Consider the following 27813-nt stretch of genomic DNA (forward strand, 5'->3'; position numbering starts at 1 on the left):
GTTCCAGGGGGGGGATTCCCCAGTAAAAATCACATTTGGGGGTAAAATATGTGTTTTTTGGCATGGTTGCCTACTAAAATTTGCATTCCCGGGGCTAAATATCACATAATTGGGGTCGCTTCATCCCGCGGACATGAAAAAACAACCCGCGGCAAAACCACAGACTTGGCAACATTGCCGCTGCCTCGCTAGCGTTGCTGAGAAAGATGAGACGTATACAGTGACGTAAGACATGGCTCTGTTGTGGCTCTCAGCATGTGGAAAAGCAAACGGTTTTTAGAAGGCTCCTCAGTCGAACCAACTATGAACTGGGACTAGCTCTGGCTCTGAATTAGCTCTAGCACTGGCTTGGTGGAAAAGGGGTTGGTGGAAAAGGGGCCCACGCGATTGGGCTTTTTACTGGGAAATTCATGCACAACCATCTCTAGGGTTTACAGAGAATGGTCCGAAAAAGAGAAAAAGAACTGCTGAAGAACCGCTGAAGAACCGCTGAAGAACCACTGAAGAACCGATGAAGAACCTCTGAAAAACCGCTGAAGAACCACTGAAGAACCACTGAAGCACCAAAATTGGTGCTTTATAGCACTTAAAAAGGTTCTCCTATGATTACGAGCCAAGAACCTTTTTTGGTGCCATATAGAAGCTTTTTTTTAGAGTGTATGTTGTCTACACAATATCTACTGTATTATTTATTTAGATAATCTAGAAAAGCATGTTATATTGTTTAGAGTAAAATGTACTTAGCAGATTTTTACTTAATTCCACACGTGAAATGTACTTAAAAATATGCAGAAAGAAAAATGTAGTTTTTTTCAGTGAATTGTCTCTAAAGAGCACAGAGATGATCTCAGTTCAACTGCTGCTGTTTGCATAAATCAACAAACATACATACCCAAGCATACTGTTAATGGTTAATATATGGTTAATGACCATATCAAGTTCATAATTGTAAATTGATAAATAATGTTTTTATTGCAAAAAATTTAAACTAAATATTCTAGGGTTACAAACATGAAGTTCTGAAATGAACTAAAGCAAAATACATTATATTACGCTACAGAAGAGTCTTTCAAGCAACAGTTCTTTAAATAATTCAAATATACATGTATTTCTTGAAAATAAACAAAGAATCTTTTTTTTAAATGTACATTTATGAATGTAAAATTTCACAAGGGACAGTAATAAACACATAATTATAAACTTAATATGAAAAGGGTAAGAGAGTCACCGTTTTTAATGGTGTTATACACTCGGCCACTTTCTGTACCTGTTCAAATACATGTTAACGCAAATATCTAATTTATAAATATCAGCCAATCACATGGCAGCAGCTCAATGCGTTTAGACATTCTCAAGATGATCTGCTGAAGTTCAAACTGAGCATCAGACTGGAGAAGAAATGCAATTTAAGTGACTTTGAATGTGGCATGGTTGTTGGCACCAGACAGGCAAGTCTGAGTATCTGAGAAACTGCTGATTTACTGGGAAATTCATGCACAACCATCTCTAGGGTTTACAGAGAATGGTCCGAAAAAGAGAAAATATCCAGTGAGCGGCAGTTCTGTGGCTGAAGATGCCTTGTTTATGCCAGAGGTCAGAGGAGAATGATTTGAGCTGATAGAAAGGCATCAGTAACTCAAATAACCACGAGGTTTGCAGAAGAGCATCTTGAGGCATGTCCAACCTTGAAGCATGAAAGCATGGATCCATACATGGTGTAATGGTGTGGAGGTTTTTTTCATTGGCACACGTTGGGCCGCTTTGTACCAATTGTGCATTGTTTAAACGCCACAGCCTTCCTGAGTATTGTTGCTGACCAGGTCCATGCCTTTATGACCACAGTGTATCATCTTCTGACGGCTACTTCCAGCAGGAGAGCGTGCCATGTCACAAAGCTCAAATCACCTCAAACTGGTTTCTATGAACATGACACTGAGTTCACAACTCAAACGGCCTCCACCGTCACCAGATCTCAATCAATAGAGCAGCTTTGGGATGTGGTGGAACAGGAGATTCACCTCATGGATGAGCAGACGACAAATCTGCAGCAACTGTGTGATGCAGTCATGTCACCAAAATCTCTGAGGAATGTTTCCTGCACCTTCTTGAATCAATGCCACGGAGAATTAAGGCAGTTCTGAAGGCAAAACAAGGCCCAACTCGTATCTAATAAAGTGGAAGGTGAGTGTAAATTCCTATAATAAGAAAAGTCAATACAAAACACTTTGCAATTCCAAAATTATGGGTAATTTGGTCTTGAAAGTGATGGCAAGAGGCCAGGCCACAGTCATTAAACTTTGTACATTTATAGTTCAGGGGCCTAACAATTGTGAATAATTTAAAAAGTAACTTTAACAACTGAAGAAGCCAGAATTCTTTATTATTCGACAAACTTAGATTAAATCTGAGTGAGAATTGATCTAATGAACCTGTGTTTGGCATTGCTCTTGAAGTGACGCGAGGAGTGGGCGGGGCCGCAAAGGAAACAGACAAACTAAACAGAGTCGTGCTGGCTGTGTGTACACACACACACACACACACACACATACACATACACACGCACACGCACACAAACACACACTACGAACAGCGCCGAGCGACGCTTTATTTATGATACTCAGAAGTGTCACTGCCTGCTTTTTCAGTACCTGGCTTTTGTTCGTCTTCGTTTTTTTGTTTCGGCAAAACTAAACGATGGCAGTTTGTTAGAAGCTGCGGTTGAAGAGCAAGTCTGTCATTTTCTCGGCGGACCGGAGGCACTGCGATGCCCTCTGATTTCACAACGCTCTTTAGCGCGGATATCGACCTCGATTCGCCCAAGTCCCTCTACTCCAAAGGTAACCCACTTTTCTGCTCACTTTCAGCATACTGTACATGTACTGTGTGTGCACGCGCAGCCGGGCTGTGTTCCCAAACCTAGCGCGCTGCCTACCTAGACAACATCACATGCACGCTCAAGTTCACTATGTCTATGATGATGCCCTAAAGTGCTGCCTAGGTAGGCTGCTCGCTAGGGTTTTGCACACAGCACACGCCTGTGTGTGTGTGTTCGTGCACTCAGTCTGTGTAATGCCACACTGGACTGTCAAGCAGTTTGTTGTTAGTTTACACAGTCCATGTGACAAGTGGTTTAAATGGTGATCAAATAAATGAGCTTGTGTGAGATGATACACACATTGCATATTTGTGTGTGTGTTTGAGGGGGCGGGGTGTGCAGTTGTAACTTACATCAGCATATCACTATTTATTTGGTTTATAAATATCTCTGATTGAGTGAATGAATGAGAAAACATTCAGACATGGTTAATGGACCTGCAATGGAGTTTGACATCCATTTAAAGACACGGACCCATCTTCTGAAAGTATAAATGCGCAGAATATATAACTCTGTTCTGTCTGAGAACAGCTTTAAAGGCACAGTATGTAAGATTTTTGGATTAAAATTAGGGCTGTGCGATATTGAAGAAAAATGCGATATGCGATATCCTTGTTAAATAATGCGATATGCGATACGATATTGTTTTAAGTGTGTAAAATCTATTTAAATTATATTAAAACAATTATTTAAAAACTGAGAATGATACCATTTATGTGTTTCACATTCTTTCTGGGAATAGAAAGCATCGCTACAACTTCTGAAAGTGACCGGCAGTGTTTATGCAAAAATGAATGTCTAAAATCTGACAATATAATTTTAACATCAATGTAAACAAACAAAAAATGTAATGCCAATATTTAAATACCTTGACTGTTCGAGTGTGTAACAAGGCACGAAACAGAGCTGAAGGGATCACACGCTTTCAGAGGTGGCTTGTGTGTGCGTTTCAGTGTGTGTGTCAGACAGCCCGAGACTGCAAGGAGTTGTTTTTCCCGTTTAATAACTCTTTTTTAATGTCAAGCAAGTCACATAAGTAACAGTTGTGTGCCCAGTCTATTCTCTGCTATATGCATCGACCTAAAACGAAACATTTTCACAGTGTTGAAGCAGCCTTTTAAAATTATTCAGATATTGCGTGCCCTTGCGATATGCATATCGCGACATGAACATTTGCGATATTGCGATAATTTCGATATATTGTGCAGCCTTAATTATCCCAAATGTTTCCAAGAACGTTTAAATCCAGAGAAATAAGCCACTTTAACCAGGACACAGACGTGTCCGTGCATGGCCTATCAATGGCTATGTTTACATGTGCACCAATAATGCAACTATTTCTAATAATAAGAATAAGGTCTTAATCGCAGTAAGATGTTTACATGCCATGAGCAGAACTCTTCTCTCCAGTTTACATGCAATTTTCATTATTCTGATTATTCTCTAATAAGTATGGTTATACCAAACTCAGATAGGCATATAATATGCATGTTGCCGGCCATTGTTTCAATCTACTAGCATCAAATTCATAATACATTTTTATGGACGTAGCTTACTGGATTGCTATTATTCAGCGCTGGATGAACATCGTCAACCAAAGACGCTTTTATATATGGTGTGTTTTATTAGACAGGTGAGCAACTGTTTGGATACATTCATCGACAGAAAACAAATCATTGTTATACAGCTCAACACAGTTACTCGTTTTCTTGATGTAGTAGGCATGTTTAACCATGCCTAATATCGATCTAGCTCACTGCAGTGCGAGCGAACGCACAGAGAAGCATTATAATATAACTTTCAACTGTTTTCAAATGTATTTAATATGATAAAACAGCGCTGCGTTCCTCCACATACATATGAGCGAAGCATAGTTCGGTTCCTTTGGTTCGTTTGGTCTGGACCAAAAAACCAAAACAAAACATATAGTCCTGGTCCGCTTAGGTTTCACACTGGCATTTTTAACAGCGAACCTAAAGTTACCGAACCAAAGGCACAGGGATGCGGTCACAACCTGATTGGTCGGCTTTTATGACGTATATTTCGCGACAGAGCTTGCTTACCAAACATTCAAAACAATGCTGTGTGCTGGATTAAACGCGATCATTTTATGCGTGTACATATGGTTTTATTTTTACCAGCTGAGAACTCACGAAGAGCTCATAAAATGTTAAAAACATTCAAAACAGCACCAGGATTTCCTCCGTTGTTTGCAGAAACGAAGATCTGCTGCAAAGAGACAGCAGATGATGAGGCACTTTTCGTTGCTCCACGTTTGCCCTCTAATCATTTTGGATAAGCTGATCTTTCCGCATCGTCAAATCAGCTGATTGGTAGCGTCGCATCTTGTGACAGCAAGTCCTGTTTTTAGTTCGCTTACATGTCTTTGGTCCGTGTTGCGTTCATATATCAATGGAACCGCACCAGAGTTCGTTTGGAAGCGGACCGAGACCCATCTTTTTAGCGGTCTTGGTCCGCTTGTTTGGTGCGCACCAGGGTTCGGATGGCAGCGTTCACATATGTTCAAATGAACCGCACTAACCGAGCAATCGCACCAGGGTTCGTTTTAATCGGACCAAACATGACAAGTGTGAACGCACCCTTAACCTGTAATCGACCTGCCACTAGGGACAGGCTCCAGAAGTGAGCAGAATCTCATTGAGCCCCATGTTAAAATGCCCAACTTTACAGCAGAAAAAATACATGTTTAGAGTCTGGTACAAATTGTGGTTTTGGTCGATACGGCTAATTTTGCCCTTCATGACAACTGTGAGGGGGGTGATTTTTTTTTTATAACTAATTATAAACTAATTAGCTTACATTTTATAAAGCCTTAAAGTTCTGCATAATTAAAGGCGTGGCCACTTTGAGTGACAGGTGGATAGTAGGGCTGCATGATTTGGGAAAAATATCTAATCGCGATTATTCTGGTTGAAATTGCGATTGCGATTTAAAATGCGATTATTATTATTATTTATTTATTTATTTTAGAAATTAAAAGTTTGTATATAACATTTTGTTTTTATATATTGATATTACTAATAATAATTATGATTATTATTATTGCTAAATAAAAATAAGAAATATTATTATTACAATAACATTCATTATTAAAAAAATTAAATAGAGCATTAAATAATAATAATACAGTATAATAATAATATTTATATTTTACATAAAACTAAAACATTATGGGTTACCTGTTAATATGCAGACAGCCTATGACTAAAAATTATTAGAAAGGTCTAAGGATTTATTGTAAAAAATAAAAATAAAAATTATAAAAATCTGTGCTTGTTATCTGTGATATCAATTTCTTAAAGTTTATGTCTTTAATATGAAATATGAGCATCTTATGCATCTACTGTGGGGATTAAAACTCCTGTAGGCTACATTGAAGAAAAACATATGGATTGTCATATACATTTATTTAGAAGTATTATTTTTCTTATTTTCCACCCAAAAGTTTCATTCATACTGGAGGTCAGAGGGCACCCTCGAGCAGAAACTCCTCATTTGCCAGAGAAGTAATCGTGTTCAGGAAATCCCTAATGTGAAGCGAAGCTAGCGCTATAAGCTGAATAAAACGAAGAAAGAAACGCTTTGATTAAACATGACGACAATAAACACCACTGCAGCAAGATATGGTGTATTTGAGTTCTTCAAGTCCTCTCGGGTATTTTCATAATAATAAAGTATGCAGTGCTGATTGACATTCTGTGATAAGAAGCCACATCAGCTCGACTGACGATATGAAGTGAGTTAAAACATGTTATTGAACGTTGTATTTCGTTGGACAACAGGTTTATGAACGCTTCTCATTACTAGTTTGTGAAGATATTTGACACATGTTGCTTTTTCAAGCGCACGTTATAATAAACGACTCAAACTCGCAGTGCTTTCAGACGGAGCAGCGTTTACTCCTGATCTCAGAGACCTTCACTGACACCCTGAGCATTTATTTATTTCATTAAAATCGCAGCCTTTGTGCTTTCATAATCGCACACAAGCCAAATCGCGATTGCGGTTGGATTTCGATTAATCGTGCAGCCTTAGTGGATAGCCATTTATCTGCTGTCTGTTAGTCATCACGTCACTTAAGCTCCGCCCACATCTTTGCCTCTTTGCCCATTTTCTGTTAACCGGGAGTGACGTGCGATGGTGCTCTGCTAAGATGGCAACGGCCAGCTCGTCCATACTTTACGCTTCAAAACTGCTCTTCAGAATCCTATGGGTGACGTCACGGACACTACGTCCATATTTTTTTACAGTCTATGGTCCAAACAGCTCTGGTTCAAGTCCAGACTGAACTCCCCGACCTCAAATGTTGTGGGCGGGGCAAAGTTCGGCTGGCATCCAGGCTAGCCATGTCTCCTTTGGTTATAGTAAAATTAAATCTGCTTATGGAAACATCACAGACATCAGAGACTGTCTGTTGTTTTAGACAGTGATTGAAAGCTAAACGGAGTGAATATGACATATCTAAAGGTGTGTGTATGAGAGAAGCCAATGCTTGTGTGTTATTTGAAGTATTATTTTATAGCATTTATTCATATTTTAATTAGCATTTCTTTTTCAGTTTAAGTTTTAGTAATTGGATGTGCTTTTGGTTATTTTTATTAGTTCTTTTTTATGTCTAGTTTTATTCCAGATTTAGTAATTCAGCTTATTTGCTTCGGTTAGATGCCAATGCACATTTCTAATTTTATTTGAGCTTCTTTTTAATGAACAAAAAATAGTTTTAGATAACAATAACAACAATATTTCAAGCAGCACTTAATATAAACTGGGAGTAACTCAAACTGTGGTGGCCTCAAACATTGTTCTCATACTTGTAGAGTTATTATGGGCAGCGTTCTCGTGAAATACACCCCTCTCACTGAGGTCTTCTATTGGTGCGTTTTTAATTTCCTGTGCATTAGATGTTCTTTATGTAGTTTGTATCAGCCTTAAGCAGAGGATCGGTGGTCTTAGATTTTAATTTGCCCGGTGATTTGATGTGGATTCTCATCGTATTACAGGTGACGAGTGCTATTGCCTTGGTGTGTGTTGTAGTATCCTGAATCAGGGCTTTAGTCACACATGTTACGTAAGACTCAGCCTAATCTCATTTGCAATTCTTGGTAATAGTCTGCTGGCCCGCCACTGCTGTTGTTATTGTTGTTGCTTCATATTCAAGACATCCAGACCAAAGTGTTGGATGATTGTTTAGCTGTTCTTGTCCATATTTTTTCAGCTGCACTTTCACTTCTGTTGTCATAGTAATGAAGTGTTACATGTCCTTTTAAATTGTTAAATTGTCTTGCAGATATACAGTAAATGTATGGAAGTCCAGACAAAAGTTAGGAAGCTCAAGTTCAGCTAAACATTTCATTGCCAATAAAATCTATTTAGTTCAATGAAAATGTCATGTACTCTTAAAGGGTTAGTTCACCCAAAAATGAAAATTCTGTCATTAATTACTCACCCTCATGTCGTTCGAGACCCGTCAGACCTCCGTTCATATTCGGAACACAAATGAAGATATTTTTGTTGAAAGCTGGTGGCTGAGAAAGGCTTCAGATAGGCCTCCATTGGCATTCAGTACACTTATACTCCCAAGACCGATAAAAGGCACTTAAAATGTCGTTACAAAGTCCATCTCACCACAGTGACTCTACAATAATCTTACGATGCGACGACAATAGTTTTTGTGCGCAAAAAAAATCTAAATAACACCTTTATCCAGCTTGTTATTGCCTTCCGCGTGTGCCTCCACGACGCATGCGCGAGAATATGATGTAGCGCCGGGGTTCGGGAATCCATGAAATACACACTTAAGCCCCATTTTGAGCACTACGCCGAGACCTAAAGCACGATCAATGTAGAATCCAACAGCTTAGACACGTGCGTCTTCCTCTGTTTGTAAACAAATCGCTTCTGGGTCATGTGTCCGAGCGCCGGATCTGCGTCATATTCTCGCGCATGCGTCGTGGAGGCACACACGGAAGGCAGTAACAAGTTGGAAAAAGGTGTTATTTTGATTTTTTTTGCGCACAAAAACTATTGTCATCGCATCGTAAGATTATTGTAGAGTCACTGTGGTGAGATGGACTTTGTAACGACATTTTAAGTGCCTTTTATCGGTCTTGGGAGTATAAGTGTACAGAATGCCAATGGAGGCAAATCTGAAGCCTTTCTCAGCCACCAGCTTTCAACAAAAATATCTTCATTTGTGTTTTTGTGTATTTAAGGTCTTATGGGTCTCGAACGACATGAGGGTGAGTAATTAATGACAGAATTTTCATTTTTGGGTGAACTAACCCTTTAAAGGAACACTCCGACTTTTTGGGACTTTAGCTTATTCACCATATCCCCCAGAGTTAGTTAAATCATACCATTCTCATCTCCGTGCGTGCCATAACTCTGTCTGACGCACCCATTGCTAGCCTAGCTTAGCACAAAGACTGGAGGTAAACGGCTCCAGCTAGCCTACTGCTCAATAAGTGAAAAAAGGGTTGTGCTAAGCTAGGCTAGCGGTGGGTAAATCAGAAAGAGTTATGGCACACACGGAGATGAGAATGGTATGTATGGACTTATCGAAATCTGGGGATATGGCGAATAAGCTAAAGTCCCAAAAAGTCGGCGTGTTCCTTTAAAAATAAAAGTAAAAAAAAGTTCCAAAAAGGAATAGCGTATGTATGACGTATGTATGTATGTATGACGCCAATTTGCTATGGCATCACACGACGTACACATACAAGCGGAATCACACGGCGTACACATACACGCGGAATCACACGACGTACACATACAAGCGGAATCACACGGCGTACACATACACGCGGAATCACACGGCGTACACATACAAGCGGAATCACACGGCGTACACATATACGCGGAATCACACGGCGTACACATACAAGCGGAATCACACGGCGTACACATATACGCGGAATCACACGGCGTACACATACACGCGGAATCACACGGCGTACACATATACGCGGAATCACACGGCGTACACATATACGCGGAATCACACGGCGTACACATATACGCGGAATCACACGGCGTACACATACAAGCGGAATCACACGGCGTACACATACACGCGGAATCACATGGCGTAGACATACACGTGGATAGCTCAAAATGCGTACAGATAACACGCCATTTGGCTTTAGAAAGTGGCGTGTATGTTTACGCAAAGTCATGATGTCATGTTGTAAAAACATAACGGTTCATTATGTAAATTCTTTATACACCACTGAAAACATAGTTATGTATATTATATTGCATTTCTGTTAATAGATCCTCATAAATATTACACACTGCACCTTTAAGAGGGAGTATATAATGCATAAATGATCTGTGCATCAATAATGATTGGCTTTGCTTTGTAACCATCATAACAAATATGTAAATACGACACTCCATTTATGTAAAACCTGTTGCATCTCCTTAACCACCAGAAGGTCCTTAGCCTGAAGAAGACCCCTGGCCTAGAGTAATAAATAAACAACCTCCTTATCCACTTCCTCTGGCCAGATATCAGAGGTGAACACAAGGTTACGCAGTGACAGGTGTTAAAAACCCTCAATGTTATCAGCCAGGTTAACATGATAAGAACAGGCGTGAGACATTTTCCTTTTCACTTTTAAATGAGATGTTACAATGAAGAGTAGCCTGACATCGTCATACTCAGACTCTAGTCAGAATGTGAGTCTGATTCTGCTCCATTGGGCTGTGATTATGGGGCGTTTCAACCGAACCAGGGAAGAATGCCTCTGCACTCAATTGGATAGACCTACAACCAATCAGAGCAATGGAGTAAGTGACGTGTTGAGCGATGCAAAGTTGTCAACAGAACTCAACTGCACGCACGCTGGAAGAAGTAGAAGAAGAAGATGAGTGTAAACGATCTTTGCCGGTGTTGTAAAAATAATTTAAGGAGACACGGAGTACTTACCAACACGATCATCATTTCTGAGAGAAATAGTAAAGGTGAAGCATATACCAACAAGTTCTCAGTTTAATGAACAAATTCAACCCAAGCGCTCGAAGTGGGGCGGTACTCACCGGTACACAGTACCGGCACTTGTACATTTTACTCTTAAGCGTATCTGCACTTTTTCTTGCGTACCGCTACTTCTCACTTTTATAAGGGGACGGATCAATTGTCTGTGCAATATGACTGTGACTGAAGCCCAATTGTTTAATTTAGGGGCGTGCGAAACACTGTAGGTGCGTTCACCAGCGCACTCCAAAAGCCTTGGTTATACTTTCGTCTAGCTCCGCAGCGCAAGCCTCCGCTGACTGCGCGCGCCTCGTCCACTTGGCACACCAGCAAGCGAAATGAATTCTATTGAGAATGCAAAACACTAGCCTGGCTCCGCCCTCCTACGTACTTCCGCTCAATTTTCATTTTCCTTCAGTACTCCGTCTGGGATTGCTGTATATTCACTGTTTTTTTCCGGTCAAATTTTAACCGGTCCAATCAGCGAACAGAGGGAGTGGCTGAGAACGATGACATTGATGTCGTGCGCTAGTTTGAGATGACATACGTCACGACCAAACTTTAGTGATTGGTTATGGCAGACCCAGAGTGGCTCTGGGCAGATCCAATAGTTTTAAACTTCAACAGAGTACCCGCCTTCAAGGAAGTTAACGCTTGTCAATGGAGAGTGGCCAGACTCTCTGTACAAATTAAATGTACGAGAGTCTGGTAGGCTAGTAAAACACTATGGAGAAAGTCGAACATGATCTAAAACAGACACTAAAATGACGGATGAAAAGAGGGGAAAACATCATCCTCATGATGACCACATTTACTAGAATTGATCACTTTCTATTGTATTTATTGTGGTAAATTTTGACTAGTTGTAGAATTTATGTAGATAATCAGTTAAGGGAATAGATTTTTCACTAAAGATGTATATTACACCTGTGGGATGTTGTAGCTATAGTTTCTAACTGTGTTGCTATTTTTCATAACAAATGCTATAGATTAAAAAAAGAAAGAAAAAAGTTAACATTGGTAATGAGGAGCCTTCAATGGTCTTGCTTTGTAAATAAACCCTTAACAAATGCTAAATTTGTGAACCGACGTGTGGCCAAGTATGGTGACCCATACTTGGAATTTGTGCTCTGCATTTAACCCATCCAAGTTCACACACACAGTAGTGAACACACACACACCAGGAGCAGTGGGCAGCCATATTGCTGCGGCGCACGGGAAGCAGTTGGGGGTTTGGTGCCTTGCTCAAGGTTCTCACCTCAGTTGTGGTATTGAGCGTGGAGGAGAGCGCTGGTTATTTGCTCCCCTCACCGACATTTCCTGCCGGACCTGAGACTCGAACTCGCAACCTTCCGGTTACAAGTCCGACTCTCTAACCATTAGGCCACGACTACCCCGAAGTTAAACAATTACAAGAACTATATGTTAGTTTTAAGGCTGAGTACAAGTGGACCTTCTTGAATTATTGACTAAACAATCCCCCATAACCACGCCCCCCAACAAAGCCCCGCCCCCTTTGGTGAGTACCGGCACTTTATTTTTTCCACTTCAAGCACTGGATGTTACTGTTGATCCTCTGTCCATCATCGTCTAAAGCCCGCCCTGATAATTTGATTGGTCCGAACAGCTCTGGTTCGAGCATAGTTGCTCCACAACGGATCAAATCCAGACCGAACTTCCCGACCTCAATTGTTATGGGCGGGGCTAATTTCAGCTGGCATCCAGGGCAGGCTATAATATTAGGATTTGAAGGATGGCCCTCAGTTATTGACCATTTGTGTAATTTATAAATATTTATTTATTTTATTTTTATCTAAAACTGATATATGAAAGAGAAACTATATATTTTTTGTACTGTAACCCTAATTGTACATTTTTTGGGGAAATTGACCAATACATTTCTATGATTTTAGCACGCTTTTCTATTTTACACTGTTGTTTTAGTATTGCTAATGCAAACAGACAATTTTTAAAAAATGTCTGTTTTTTTTTTTTTATTTTGTTGCGTTTTTTGTAATTTTTACTATGTTTTTTTTTTAAATGTCTATAGTTTTTAATGTGTTTTAGTTTAATTTGTTATTTTAGTACTTTAACTAAATTTCAGTTAATTCGTTTTTTTTCTAGCAATGAAAAATATTTTTTGGTCTTATTTTATTTAAAGGTTAATAATTCCTGCTATTGTATTTCTGTTTAAATTGAGAAATGTATTGTTATTTTTACATTGAGCACACAAAGAACAATTTTAATCTGATTTTTTTAGATACAAATTCTGATATGCACTATTGAAATTCCCATGCCTTTTCACTGAATTTGTAAGATATTATTACTTTCGACTTTTCCAGGCCTGTAAATTGACATTTTCTGACATTTCCAGGTTTTCCATGACGTTCCATGATGTTCTCGTGTAATTATATTTCTAAATAGTCCTGCGGTCAGACATTATTTCACATAGTATCTCAGTTATTATGAGGTTGTGAAACTCTGAGTAATTTAGAAAACATGAGAACAATTGTAGATGGAGTATCCATGGAGTGAAAGTTAAGAAAGGTGGCAGGGGTCTATGGGAAACCGGCAATCCGTCTAATGAGCTTATTTAAAGTAGTCAGTAGATTAGGCCTTTTCTCATAGACTGGGGCCAGTTTGGTTCCGTCATTGCGCGTGCTCGCTCTTTCAGTATTCTTGTCACTCTCTGACATCTGCAGTTGACCTTCTCACATTGTTGTTTCCCCTTCCGCGTCCCTGCTGCGTGGATCTCTTCGAGTGGACTGGCTAATGAGCTCTTGTGTCATGTGACGGGGGGGACGACGGTGCAGGGGATGAGATGTAGCTAAGCATATGGCTGTGCATTCCCAGAAGGATGGCAAAACGCCCTGGAGATGTGGCTTGTGAATTTATTTTTAGCTTGATGTTGTTTGGTATGTGTGCTTTGAAAACACATTGTCCAGCTTGAGTGGCTGTGCGATGTGGGATTGATTTGCAGCCAAGACCTGATTCTTTCCATGCAGCTGATCACTGTTTTCTATAGAGGCAAATCCTGTTTTCATTCACCGGATTAGCTCCCTACGTTCATTAAGTCAATGGGTTATTCTGTAGGAAGCCGCTCTGTCTGTACATTATAATCCATCTAAAACAATTACTATTATTCATCTGTAATAATTACAATGCATTGTTTTTGGATTGTTTTTATGAAAATTAACTTGTCACACTACAGGACTGTGTAAAAAGCTATTTTATAGTCTGAGGTGAATAAAATTGTGAAATCCTTCTCACTTTTAGAATGTTTCACCAAGGCGATAAAAGGAATTTGATTCATACTTTTTTGTCAGTTTGGAGTAGATATGTTTGGAATGGCAAGCATGCTATAATTGCTTTGTCAACGCAAGAGGCGATCTCTATTGGTTGAGGGAGAAATTTTGCAACAACTCTTTATTAATATTTGAAAAAGTTTTATCTGCCAAATCAAAGTCATGTGGTTTGACTGTCTCTCGAAATATCAGATCATTTGCCTTTTAATGATGTAGTTTAGGATGTAAAATGTCATGTGGTGTGACTCCCCAAAACTTGATTGAACTCTGAATGAATAATTCACAGTGTTTGTGGAAAATGTTTTATGTATATTTTATAAACAATAAATAAGATGTGTGCACTGTGCAGTCATATGTATTCAATGTGTAAGGAATAAAATTGTCTTTTTATTTGATGGTTTTAGTGTTTATTTTGTTGTCTATTCTTTCTTTCTTTCTTTCTTTATTTTTTATTTCTTTTCCTTCCTCTTCCTTCCTTCCTTCCCATTAGGGCTGTAGCGATACACTAATCTCACGATACGATACGATACTCGATATTCAGCTCACGATACGATATATATCACGATATTCAGCCAACGATACGATTCGATATAATTCGATACACTTACATAATTTTCTGAAAGATTTAAAGGGGACAGAGTGATTTTGGTGACATCTTGTGAGTGTTTCATTTACTTGGATTGAATTAACTGAACTGAAAACTAAAATCATCAATTACACAATATATGTCTCTGACGGGACAGAGAGTCTACAGCTTGCAAATGCTGGACAAAATGAATCAAAGATGTGTTCAGAAAATTAGTTCCATTTATTGAAACAGTGCAAACTGTAGCTTACAAGCCTTTGAAAAGTAAATAAAGTGCAGTATTGCAATTAACAATGGAGTTTTAAAAAATTGCAGCAAGTGGCCTGTTCTGAACAGTTTCTTTGACAGCTTTTTTAGCTTGACACTGACATTTGGTGGTATTTCCAGAGTATTTCACGTTTGTGTCACACAGCTTGCAAATCAACCGCGATGCTTTGTCTAAGTCAAGGGTCTCCAACCTTTTTCATTTGAGAGCTACTTTTTAAAAAAGAAAGTCACAGAGAGCTACTCATGTTATATAATACTTAAAACTCTTAAATAATGCATCATAATTCTCATATTAACAACTATCCAAACTGTTTTACACCTGAAAGAGTATAGTAGTAGTTCCAGTAGTCGGTACAATACCACTATTTTTTTTTTTTTAAATAAATGTTTTATTATATATGATGATAATCATAAGTAAATAATACATAAACATGTAAAGGCTGTATGCTGTTTAAAAGTAAACATTGTTTATAAATGAAAGATCAAGTGAAAAATAAGCAACCATTAATAATTATATAATTAGTATTATTTATTTCATAATTATTATTATTAGTAGAGACGTATTATTATTACATAGAGACGTAGCTAAATGTACTGTAGGCTACAATCTGTAGTCAATCTCTTCACGTTAAACCAAACTTTTATTTTGACGGGTTGCCGTGATTACCAGTGTCTGTGTTCATGATGATATGACAGTGGTACCCCTTTTCCACCAAAGCAGAGCCAGAGCTAGATCGGAGCCAGAGCCTAGTTTCAAATCGGTTCTTTGTGTTTCCACACACAAAGCCCCACCTCAGAGCCAGGAAAAGTGGTTCTTAAGTAGCACCAAAACATTGCTGGGCTAGAACAGGGCTAGAAGTAAGAACCGATTACGTCAGGCGCTGGGGGCGGGGTCAACAAGTCAAGACCAACACAAACTTTAGATCCACCATTTTTGAAATAGCAGCTAATGGAGCTAACAGCTGCTGTTCGTTTGTAATCTCCGTCTATACAAATTACGGCGAACTACATGAATGCGTTGGATTCGCTGTGTTTTCGTTGTGTTTTGATGCCGATGTAGGATCGTAAAGCCATGTGAATGAATAGTAACGCAACGTTTGCATTGTTGATGGAAGGCTTGTTCGCAGCGGTGCTGTGCAGAGACCGATCGCCGTATGACAACGAGTCCAGCGAGAGCATATGACTCCTTATGCTTTTGATTCACTCATGCGTTTTTTTTTATATCATACGTGGAACGGTCTGCGCAGTGACGATGCATCTCGAACAAGCCTGGTGTGTTTGTGTTTCCCGCTGCTCCGGGTTGCCAGGTTTTCACAACAAACCCGCCCAATTGCTACTCCAAACAAGCCCAATCGCGTTCCAGGGGGGGATTCCCCAGTAAAAATCACATTTGGGGGTAAAATATGTGTTTTTTGGCACTAAAATTCGCATTCCCGGGGCTAAATATCACAGAATTGGGGTCGCTTCATCCCGCGGACATGAAAAAACAGCCCACGGCAAAACCACATACTTGGCAACACTGCCGCTGCCTCGCTAGCGTTGCTGAGAGAGATGAGACGTATACAGAGACCTGGCTCTGTTGTGGCTCTCAGCCCGTGGAAAAGCAAACGGTTCTTAGAAGGCTCCTCAGTCGAACCAACTATGAACTGGGACTAGCTCTGGCTCTGAATTAGCTCTAGCACTGCCTTGGTGGAAAAGGGGTAAGTCAAACCAACTATGAACTGGGACTAGCTCTGGCTCTGAATTAGCTCTAGCACTGCCTTGGTGGAAAAGGGGTATGGGTGCGCGTCTTATTCAGCTCCCTAGTTCAGTTAGGGCACTGACCAGGGATCAGCCCATTGACTTATGTCCTGATCAGTGCCCTGACTTCTGAACCAGGAGCAGAATGAGACGCAGCCAGTTTTCTCAAATGAAACGGTAAATTCTCATGAAGTGAGGTTTGTGTTCGTGTCGGCAGAGACTACAAGAGCGAGTGCGCGCGCGGCGCTCGTCATCCACACAGACGCAGAACATGCAGGAGTAATATTTAAATAGTATTTTGCAGTTTATTATTTACAGACACTAGTATATATTCGGCTTCAGTCTGGAGCCCTGCGCTTAAATGAACACGGAAGCGACTGAACGCAGCTGCTATGGTGAGCTATTTTTAGAACAGACCCGCGGGCAACTCGTGTGGTCCTTGCGGGCGACTCATGTTGTTGACCCCTGAGTCTAAGTCGTCGCTTTCCTTCTTCTTTTTAAACCCAAAGTGCTCCCATACATCTGCTTTTAAGCATGAAGGCGCTGGATTGATATTCGCCGCCATTTATTTGAATCTCCTCGCTCTGACTCCGTAAACAAGAAGAGGTAGACGTCGGCGTAAAGTTAGTAGTACGGGTAACTTGCTCTACAGCGGTACTAGCGGCTGGCTGACCAAATCGCTCTTCCTGCAACGCAAATGGGGGTAAACACGGGGATTTGAATGGGACTTATGTATCGATACTCGCGGCTTAAAAATCGATACTTTCTTGGGAGAAAAAATACCGATTTATATCGCAGAATCGATAAAATTGCCCAGCCCTACTTCCCATGTCCTTCCTCTTTCCCTTTTCCTTCCTTCCTTCCTTCCTTCCCTTTTCCTTCCTTCCTTCCTTCCTTCCTTCCTTCCTTCCTTCCTTCCTTCCTTCCTTCCTTCCTTCCTTCCTTCCTTCCTTCCTTCCTTCCTTCCTTCCTTCCTTCCTTCCTTCCTTCCTTCCTTCCTTCCTTCCTTCCTTCCTTCCTTATAATGCTGGAAATAATAATAACTTTCGAATTAGTTCAGAATTAGTTCTTTCAGACTGTAATATCACAAACAGCACATCACTCTCGCTCACACACGTGCACAGTGAGCTGTGTGTGCAGGAAGCGCATTCTCGCATATTTCTGAACGTGGTTCTGTTAGTTACATGTGTTGGTTTGACATGCAAGTGCAAGCCAGCTCCGCACTGCAACAGAACTTTCACTCGCAATTACAATCAAAGAAGCTGTCTACATTATGCCATATCTACACTGTCAGCGCACTCATTCATTATACAACACAATAGGCTTGCTGCGATAGTCATATTAGTGCTAATTCTAAAGTGAAAGTAAAATGCGCACGGCCATTCATAATGTTTTAAAAATTGCAATAATATATATTATATCGTGGCTTAAGTATCGCGATAATATCATATCATGGGGCCTCTGTCGATTTCCACCACTACTTTCTTCCTTTCCATTTCCTTCCTTTCCCTGCCCTTTGTTCTTTACTTTCTTTCCATTTCCTTCTTCTTTACTACCTTTTTCTTCCTTCCAGTTCCCATTTCCCTCCTTTCCATTTCTCCTTTCTGTTCCTTTCTCCTTCTGTCCTTTCTTCCTTCCTTTCCATTTCTCCTTTCTGTCCCTTTCTCCTTCTGTCCTTTCTTCCTTCCTTCATTCCCTCCCTCCTTCCCATTCTATTCCTTCCTTCCTTCCTTTCCATTTCTTTCTTTCTTTCTTTCTTTCTTTCTTTCTTTCTTTCTTTCTTTCTTTCTTTCTTTCTTTCTTTCTTTCTTTCTTTCTTTCTTTCTTTCTTTCTTTCTTTCTTTCTTTCTTTCTTTCTTTCTTTCTTTCTTTCTTTCTTTCTTTCTTTCTTTCTTTCCTTTTCCTTCTTCTTTACTACCTTTTCCTTCCTTCCTTCCTTCCCATTTCCCTCCTTTCCATTTCTCCTTTCTGTCCCTTTCTCCTTCTGTCCTTTCTTCCTTCCTTTCCATTTCTCCTGTCTTTCCCTTTCTCCTTCTGTCCTTTCTTCCTTCCTTCATTCCCTCCCTCCTTCCTTCATTTCCATTTCTTTCTTTCTTTCTTTCCTTTCCATTTCCTTCCTTCCCCCTTTTCCTTCCTTTCAATTCCCATTTCCTTCCCTTCTTTATTAAAGGTCCCATGGCATGAAATTTTCATTTTATGAGGTTTTTCAACATTAATATGAGTTCCCCTAGCCTGAATATTGCCTAAATGTTGCCCGGTGTAAACCCGAGTTCTGGCTGTCTCTCTCTGCCTTTGAGAAAATGACAGGCCAGACGAGCCAATCCTGAAGTCTCCTGGTTTGACGTCCAAGCAGGAACGGTTACCTCCCTTTCCTCCGCCCAGAGAATCTGGCACGCCCATGCAAACGCTATATTATTGTCCTCGGCTTGTGAACGAGTGAACGCTGGCAGTTTCTCAGTGTTTGGAAGTACAAATGAAAACAGAAGTCTTTTTTCAGTTCCTTCTGATCTGTGATCAGTGATTTCTGATGTGTAGCTAATTATTAATTATTCCTGCACACACTGCGGCTTCTCTCTCTCCCAACAGAACGGTGTTTTCGTGTTATCTTGTGAGTCAGTGTTTTTGTACGTCCTCGTCGCGTCTATCTGTTCTAAAATGTGCATACAGTCATGAGTTTCTGCTCAACATCTTTAGAGATAAACCTCACACACGCCGAAGCTCGGGCTGTACTGGCCGGTGGCCTTCAACATCCCCGACCCCCAGTACTGCATCTGTCCCACAGCGGAGACACCAAACGCGGCATGAGATTAAGCAGAAGGGGGGTAAGCGTGAGCATATCCGGGCTAGCCAGCTTTCCCCACAATAAACTGGATTACAATCGATTACTGTGTGTTGTGTCTTTGTTTGCGCTGTGTACTCAACGCGCGTCACTGACGCTTTTATTTTATTTTAAAAATAATGCTATTATCAACACTTACTTTTAACTCGTTCATCTCGACAGCTGTAATGGTACTTTGCATGTGTTACAAAGTTGGTAATAATGATGAAGACGGACTCGGTGTGACTGGGACTCGTGTCTATCAGAGCTCTCAGATACAAACACAATAAACTCGCGCTGACTGACAGCGCTCTCATAACTCAGTAGTTACTATAAATAACTTTGTTAGCAATCGCTGAGCTCAGTCTCTGGTACATTAGTGATGTCCGGTTCGCGAACGATCTTTCTTTTGAACCGGTTCTTTTTAGTGAACCGAATCAGTTCACCAAATCGGACTGAATCGTTCTAAACGGTTCGCGTCTCCAGTCAGCGCTGATCCATAATTTACTAAAGTTACTAACTTTCTGACATGAGTGACAGTCCCTCCGACTAGAAATAGACTAATAACCTGAAGTATATGCTGTAACTACAACAGTTCAGACATGCTGAGAACTGATGTGAAGTGAACTCAGGTCCATCCGTCTCTCTGGCAGCAGCTCGTGCCTGCTCCTGCCTCGTAGACCTCGTTAAACCACGCCCCCTCCGCTCATTTAAAATGCAAAGATGTCAGCCAATCACAACAGTGGGCGTTTTTACTGAAGTCTCACAGCAGACACGCCTCTTGAAGCAGGGCATTCAGCCACAGGGCAAACAGCAGTATAGAAAAAATGCCTTTTATTTCTAAATTATGACATTTTATGATGTAAAAGTCATACTAACAATATAAGTACACCTCAGGAAACATTATAAAATAATAGAAAAATGCCATGCCATGGGACCTTTAAATCTAATTAAAATTGACTATTTTACTCAATATTTGTGTGTGCTGTGTCTTTTTGTACTCGATAGAAACGTTGTTAACTCAGTTGAATAAGTTGTTGATCAAAAGTCTCTTTTGTGCGTCAGTCAGTCAGAGTTGCTGTTCCGAATCAGTCACTTATAAAGTTCCATTTCAGTTTGGATGCTGTTTATTTAGGCAGAAGATTGCAAGGCAGGTTACTGTTTTTTTTTTTTTTATAATATTTGTCTTCATTGGTTATTTATTTTTCTCGATTACTAATCTCCAGAGCCAATCCATTTTTTTTCTGAATAAACAAAACACAAAGGCCCATGCAGAACAAAATTAGACCTGAGTGGTTTGGCCTCTAGTGATGCTTCCATTTCACAGACGGCTGAAATGTACCAGTCGACTGTGTGCCAACATCACAGACTAAATTGAGCAATGTGTGTGCTAAGTGTGAGTTTCTTCTTGCTAGTTTTGTATGTAAGTTGTTAGAAAATAGCTCCACACAAAGGTGACCCAACATTAATTGAATAAGCTATTAATGTGGCAAGTGTGCACATCTAAAGTAGTCTTGTGCAGCCAGACCTTCAGACTGACGGCACAAGGACTGCACTCTTAGCAGCTTTCATTGGCCAAGGACCGCCCAATAGGAAGTCTGACTGACATGTAAACCAACCAATCGTTTTGTTCAGCGTCATGTTTATAGGTACCTGAAAATGAAAAGTCGATGTCCCTACAATAACAGGCCTGCTTACAATTCATTCAAGAACATTGTGCAAGTTTACTGCAGCAATGCCACATCAATGGTGCTGTGAACTTCACATACTTTTACATCCAGTGTTTAGTTGATCCTGATAAGCGTGTTTATTGTCAGTTCCATAACTTTGTTTCCAGGCAGACTGTTAAAGAACACAACACACACATCTCCCGGAAGTCCTGGAGAATTCAATCAATCAGATGACGACTTCAAAACTCCTGAAGTGTTTCCCGTTTTGTGTGCCATATGCATCAGGCGTTCAGCCAACGGTCCATGGGCTGAGGTTGAGACTTATAGTGAAGGTTTAAGGGGTATAACTGTTGTAAAGTCACTGTGCTGCATGGCTTCTCCATCTCCTTTGTGTTGGTATGGTCATTAGGATACATCCTGGCAACACAAGAGATCTCCAAACAGTAGCCATGTTTATACAGACACTTTTTTAAAAATCAGAATGAAATCCGGATTGAAGAATCTGAACATAGTGTTTACACAAAAATTAAACAAAGTGATCGGGTTGATGTGCGCATTTATACATTACAGGCTTCAATCGCAGAAATCGCTTTTTATGGACTACAACAAATGGCCGGTAGGGACTACAACAAGCTTATTCACGGGTTGGTGATATCACTAACCGTAAAATGTACATAAACTCCACCCCTGGGAACACACAACAAATGCCATGTTGAGAAGAGGAAGAGTTGTTGTATTCGAGCACATTCATTTATTGCAATACAGAACGAACACAAGTGCAATAACAAGTCATAAAAGCAAGATGACAACATGAGCTATAACCGTAATTAAACTAAACTATACCTGTTCTATCTCCACGCCGAAGATTTACTCTGGCTCTGTATCTTACAACAAGCGATTTATAGATAATCATGACAGAATATGCTAATCAATGACTTGAAGAAGTTAACTCAACATCAGCTACATAAATTCATCAACTAACCATTCAGAAACGTCCTGTTGCATTCTACATGTTGTCACTTCTTCTTGAATCTCTCCATTAGTGTTCGACTCCGGTTTGAACATAAGTTTCTGATACTTTCAGTGCGCGTCTGTGTGAGGTAATCGGAGCGGCTAACATGAGCTCTTGAAGCTCCGCCCTTTTCCTGAAAGGGGGCTGGGAGCAGCAGCTCATTTGCATTTAAAGGGACACACAGAAAAACGGCATGCGCTCACCCTCAAAAAGTGAACATTTTAACATGCTATAAAAACATGAGGGACAACGTTGTCCTGCACCACTTCAAATGAGTGGAAAGAGAATTTTAGATACACGACAGTTATTTATTATATTCAACAACAACAGCTTGTTCCATGCGTCATGATACCATTTCTACATCAAAACGTTTAGTTTTTCAGTCAAATCAAGTGTTTACATGCCCTAACAAACGGATTACAAAAGGTTTATCCCACCCCTCTCAAACCGATTGAAATTTCATTCGGCTTAGGCAGAGTTTATTCTGATTGAGGTGTTTACATTGAGCATTTTCATTTAAATTGGACTTTTAAACTGATTTTAATTGGAATACAGAGCTCCATGTAAACGCACCTAGTGTCTGTGTTACCGTTAAGCTCAGCTGTTTGTAATAATAGAATAAATTAAATTTATGAAATGTGATCCTCGTGGTCCAGCCTTCTCTTGACGTCACATTCTTTATTCTTCTTCCTCTGCTAGCCTAAGGTGAAGTGTGCTGCTGTCATGCCCCAATAACTCCTGCCTCAAAATTCCTTGGTAGTTAATGGTTAACACTAACCAAACTGTAATTTAAAGAGGCAAAGAAAAAAATAAAAGAGTTCCTGACTCTGGGTCAAAATATTACCTCCCCCACTATTTGCCGTGCACACTCTGGATGTTGTTCTAGAGCCAACAAAGAAATGCACGAGTGGTTAAACTATATCAGCAGCCCCTGGCAACTGCTGAAGAGGGCTTTGGAAAGGCTGTATATTTCCCATCTTCACCTTTAAGGAAAATCCACAAGTATCTAGTGTCTATTTGAAGTGCTGGTGCATAGATATGACTATGACTCTGGTCCCTTCTTCAGTATGAGTAAAATACGAGCATGAACTTTATTACAATTTATTTGTATTGCTATTTACTTTTAGCCTAGAAATGTAGACGCACCCTAACGGCAGCAAATATAATTTGCAACCAGGGCATCTAGCAACTCTCCGTTGGCTTGCGAGCTGAAAAAAACAAACTCTAGTCAGGCCAATCACATCGTGCATAGAGTCGGTGGGCGGGCTTAACATAATGACGACAGCGTTGCGGTGGTTCCGCGTGCTACTTGTAAACAAAGAAGCTGGCGAACAACGGTCTTTCGAATCGGCTTTGGCCGCGACTCTGGAAGACTTGGGGCCCTATTTTAACGATCTGAAACGCAAGTGTCAAAGCGCGAACCGCAAGTAACTTTGTGGGCGGGTCTCTGCGCTGTTGCTATTTTCCCGGCGGGATAAATGGCTCTTGCGCCCGGCGCAAATCTAAAATGGGTTGGTCTGAAGTAGCTTCATTATTCATAGGTGTGGTTTGGGCGTAACGTGAATAAACCAATCCGAGCGTCATCCAACATTCCCTTTAAAAGCAGGTGCGCAAGTTCCATTATGGATTGCTATTATTATGGCGTATTTACCAGGCGCACGCCAGGAGCGGTTCACAGCCGAGGAGACTGATGTTCTAGTAAGAGCAGTGAAAGACAGAGAAGTGAAGTTGTAATGTTGTACATTATGGTAAAGGTGATTTCACAGTCTTTTTTTTTTTTCAGTCTTTCAGTTTTTTCATTTTTTCAGTCGATTTTTTTTCCTGGTTCTTGACGGACAAACCAATTTGTCAGATGTCCTTATATACATATATGTCTTGCCACTATTGGGCAAACAGGTCTTATCCTTAATTATTACAATTAGCCTGAATCATTTGTAAGCTAGATTTATGCCTATTTTTTCACATCTTCGTGGCACACCACAATGATTTCCGTCATCTCATGTGTTAATATTTTTTTAGTGTAACAATTTATGATTTGCAAAAATAACTGTTGCATCTGTGTAGATTACATGAGCAAAGTGTATGCGCGTTGTGCACGCTATACATTATGGTCAAGCATGCGCCCTTAAAATAGCATAATGAACGCGCAACGCGCCACTGACTTTAGACTAGGTTTTTTCTGGTCAGTGGCGCAATTGTTTAATGGATCAGCAAAATAGCACCAGGGATTGTTTGCGCCGGAACACGCCTCCTTTTTTGCGCTGAACCGCCCAGGGAGCGCAAGTGCATTCACTAGTTTAGCGACGTGCTTCTGTGGAGGGAAAAGCGCGCTTTGCGCGGGTGCAAAATAGGAATGACACATGCGTCGGTGTACAAAGTCAATTGCGCTGGGTGCAAGATAGGGCCCTTGGAGTTAAGATTTTCTTTGAGAAAAGAACAAAGAACGGCACTTAAAAAAGGAAGATGTGTTCGGAGTTTTGCTGACTGGATACGGTGAAAGTTTCATTTATCAACTAACTCCGCTTCACCTTCTTCGTTGCTCTGGCTGGTTGTAGCGCTATCCAATTGTGTATATATATATACATAACTTTTAATTAGTTATGTGTCAATAAGGGGTCAAACACATGACATACAGTTTTTTGTTTGAATCTATTAATGTATTGAAAAATCGAGGCAATTCATGCATACAGTGAGTTGAAAACACCTTGTCTATGATTATTATGTTTTTAACTTCCGTTTTGAAATTCATCAAGCCTCAATAAAATAATTAAATTCTTGAAAGAAAAATTGTGAAACAAAGCTGATTCACTGTTTATTAATATTTGAAAAAGTTTTGTCAGCCAAGTCATGTGACCTCTGCATGAAAAATGTCATGTGGTGCGACTCCCCAAAAACTTGATTGACCTCTGAATGAATAACGTGGAATAATAAAATAATGATTACCATGTTTTACCATGTTTTTTAAAATAATTATTAAAATGTGTGCACTCGCATGTATTCCACACCACATGACATTTTCATTTAATGGCAAGTCATTACAGGGTTTGTTAACCCAAAAATGAAAATTAGACCATGGGTTACTCACCTTCAAGTCATCCTAGGTGTATATGACATTCTTCTTTCAGACGAATACAATCAGAGTTATATTAAAAAATGTCTTGTCTCTTCAAAGCTTTATAACAGCAGTGAATGGTTTTGTCGTTTTTGAAGTCCATAAAAGTGCATCTATCGATCATATAACTGCTCCACACGGCTCCAGGGGTTAATAAAGGCCTTCTGAAGCGAAGTGGTATGTTTGTGTAAGAAAAATATCCAAATTTAAAACTTTATAGACTAAAATAACTAACTTCCGGCGGTCAGCGGAATGTGAGTCGACTTGCGCTAAAAGAGTAACCCTTGAACCCTTGACGCATGCGTATTGACGAACGCAGAAGCGCAGAGGATAGAGCAAAACTAAACGTAATTTTGGGGGTTCAGCAAATTAGCATCTGGTTTAAGACATGTTTTTTTGGGCAGTAAATAATGACGCAAATATCAGTAAATTGACTACCGCGAACCTTAGTAAATCACCTCACATGATTCATTTAAATACTCTCCTTTTATAAATGTTGTGTCTGAAAGGGAAGCTCCTACAAACGCATATGAGGTCAGCCACAAAAATAAAAGCCTTTACAGCGATCATTTTTCAGTGTGTGTCGTTAGCAAATCCTGACAGTAATTTTTAAACGGTGAATGAGGTTTTGCGCTTGAGCAAGCTGTTAGAAAATATGGCGCGGTATTGTGTAGTTATTCTGGTGCAACTTCACATGATCAGCAAGGTGCATGGAATAAAGGCAATGCTATTTTTGGACAATACCAGCAACGCTTGTGACGTCAAGGGGTCAGCATAAACAAGAGATGGAGTTGAAAGTTGAAAGAATTACATTTTATTTTGCACACAGGCCTTCATCAGGGTTAAAAGATTACAGGTGTGTGTAGGTTCCTTTAAATAAATAAATTTGATCTCTTTTTGTATTTAAAGGAACCTACACACACCTGTAATCTTTGAGCTCTGATGAAGGCCTGTGCGTCGAAACGTGTTGGCAAATTAAAACAAAACTCTTTCAGCTATGTCTTTGCATAAATAATTTAAAAATAAGTTCAAATGCATAATAATTGTTTCAGATTCCATGTTACATCTGAAATGTGTTGTTTGTCATGTGTTTTAATGCAGTATAAGAATCAATAGATAAGTATTATAACTGGTTACAATTATTCATGAGACAATGCATTATAAGGTGCATACAAGGCATAATTAGTGCATTCAAAATATGTTTTATAATGCATTTGATATAAGGCTTTAAGTAAAGTGTTGCCTCTCTAATTCATTTTCGGTTACACTTTATTTCGAGGGTCCACTTTAGACATTCTACTAACTATAAGTAGCTTTGCAGCTACATGTCAACTAAATCTCATTAGACTATTAGTAGACTGTTAGGTTAGGGTTAGGTGTTAGAGTTCGGGTTAGTAGAATAAGTTGACATGTAGTTGCAAAGTTACTTAAAGTCAGTAGAATGTCTAAAGTGGAATTGCCCCATTTTCTCATAACATACCTTCCACTCAAAGTGAGGAGGGATCAGTTAAAGTAGGCTCTACTGTCTGTCTCCTTTTAAAACCACTGGTTTGTATCAGGCATATGTGAAAAGTGCCTAAAACTCTTGACTATTCTACCCTGACCCAGACACTGTGTGTTAAATATGCAGGAAGTTAATCAAAGATCCAAGGAGTAAGTTTTCCATTGGCTGATGAGACACACTCGGGTTACAGATCGACTTTCTGCTTAAAACCAGAGCCACACCGTAGAGCGCGCTTCCTTGTGTCAAATTGTCCCTGAATGAGCTGGCGTTTTTTCCGTCCGCCACTTGGCCGGGTTTCCCGACGGACAGTGCGGTCTGACAGCCTAAAGCCGGATCCAGATTTGTGAGGTTGGCTGTGTTTTAAAAGGTTTTTCATTTAGGCCACACATCATGTGCCACTTGCACTCTATCACACACAACTCTTGGTCAAAGTTCAAAAGGTTTTTCAACAACACGTAATCCATGACTCTTTTCTCCAGTGGTTTTGTGAGTGTGCCTGGGGTTGAAGGAGAGATGGGCAGAGCAGTTGCTTAATTTAAATTTCCTGTTTTCATTCCTGCTCAGTGACTCACCTGTAGCTCCCTGTGGGGCAAAACTGCTATGCTTAGAGCGAGAAGAGTTTGTTCAAATTCCAATTGCTCGCTTCTGTGACACTAGACAAACGTGACAGGGGAATTGTTGTTGTATGGGACGAGGTTTTGAATCAGTGAATCACCATTTCAAAATACTTTTAAAAATGATAAAAGCAGTGCTGATTTATGTTGTGTCACCAAAAGTAATGTTTGGCTAATGAAATGTTTTACACAAAGAAATGGGGAAAAAATGAAGATTTCAGCTAACTTCTTCAGGTGGTGGACCAAATGTTTGTACCTAATACCCCAAATCTGGCGTAAACTGGTACCTCAGAACAATTACAGTTTTTAGT

At 40.0% G+C, this 27813-nt stretch overlaps 1 protein-coding gene across 2 annotated transcripts in view; it reads left to right on the forward strand.

Annotated features, from left to right (window-relative positions):
• The first annotated feature begins 954 nt into the window (after nt 1–954).
• Nucleotides 955–27813, forward strand: part of nfat5b (nuclear factor of activated T cells 5b) — a 91813-nt gene continuing 64954 nt past the window's right edge. For both annotated transcript variants that reach the window (XM_079802828.1, XM_079802829.1), the window contains exon 1: nt 955–2837. In XM_079802828.1, coding sequence (XP_079658954.1) covers nt 2765–2837 — 73 coding nt within the window. In that variant the 5' untranslated portion in view covers nt 955–2764. The remainder of the gene's footprint in view (nt 2838–27813) is intronic.

This window comes from Gobio gobio (genome assembly GCF_949357685.1).
Source record: "Gobio gobio genome assembly, chromosome: 2".
Taxonomy (NCBI): Eukaryota; Metazoa; Chordata; class Actinopteri; order Cypriniformes; family Gobionidae; genus Gobio; species Gobio gobio.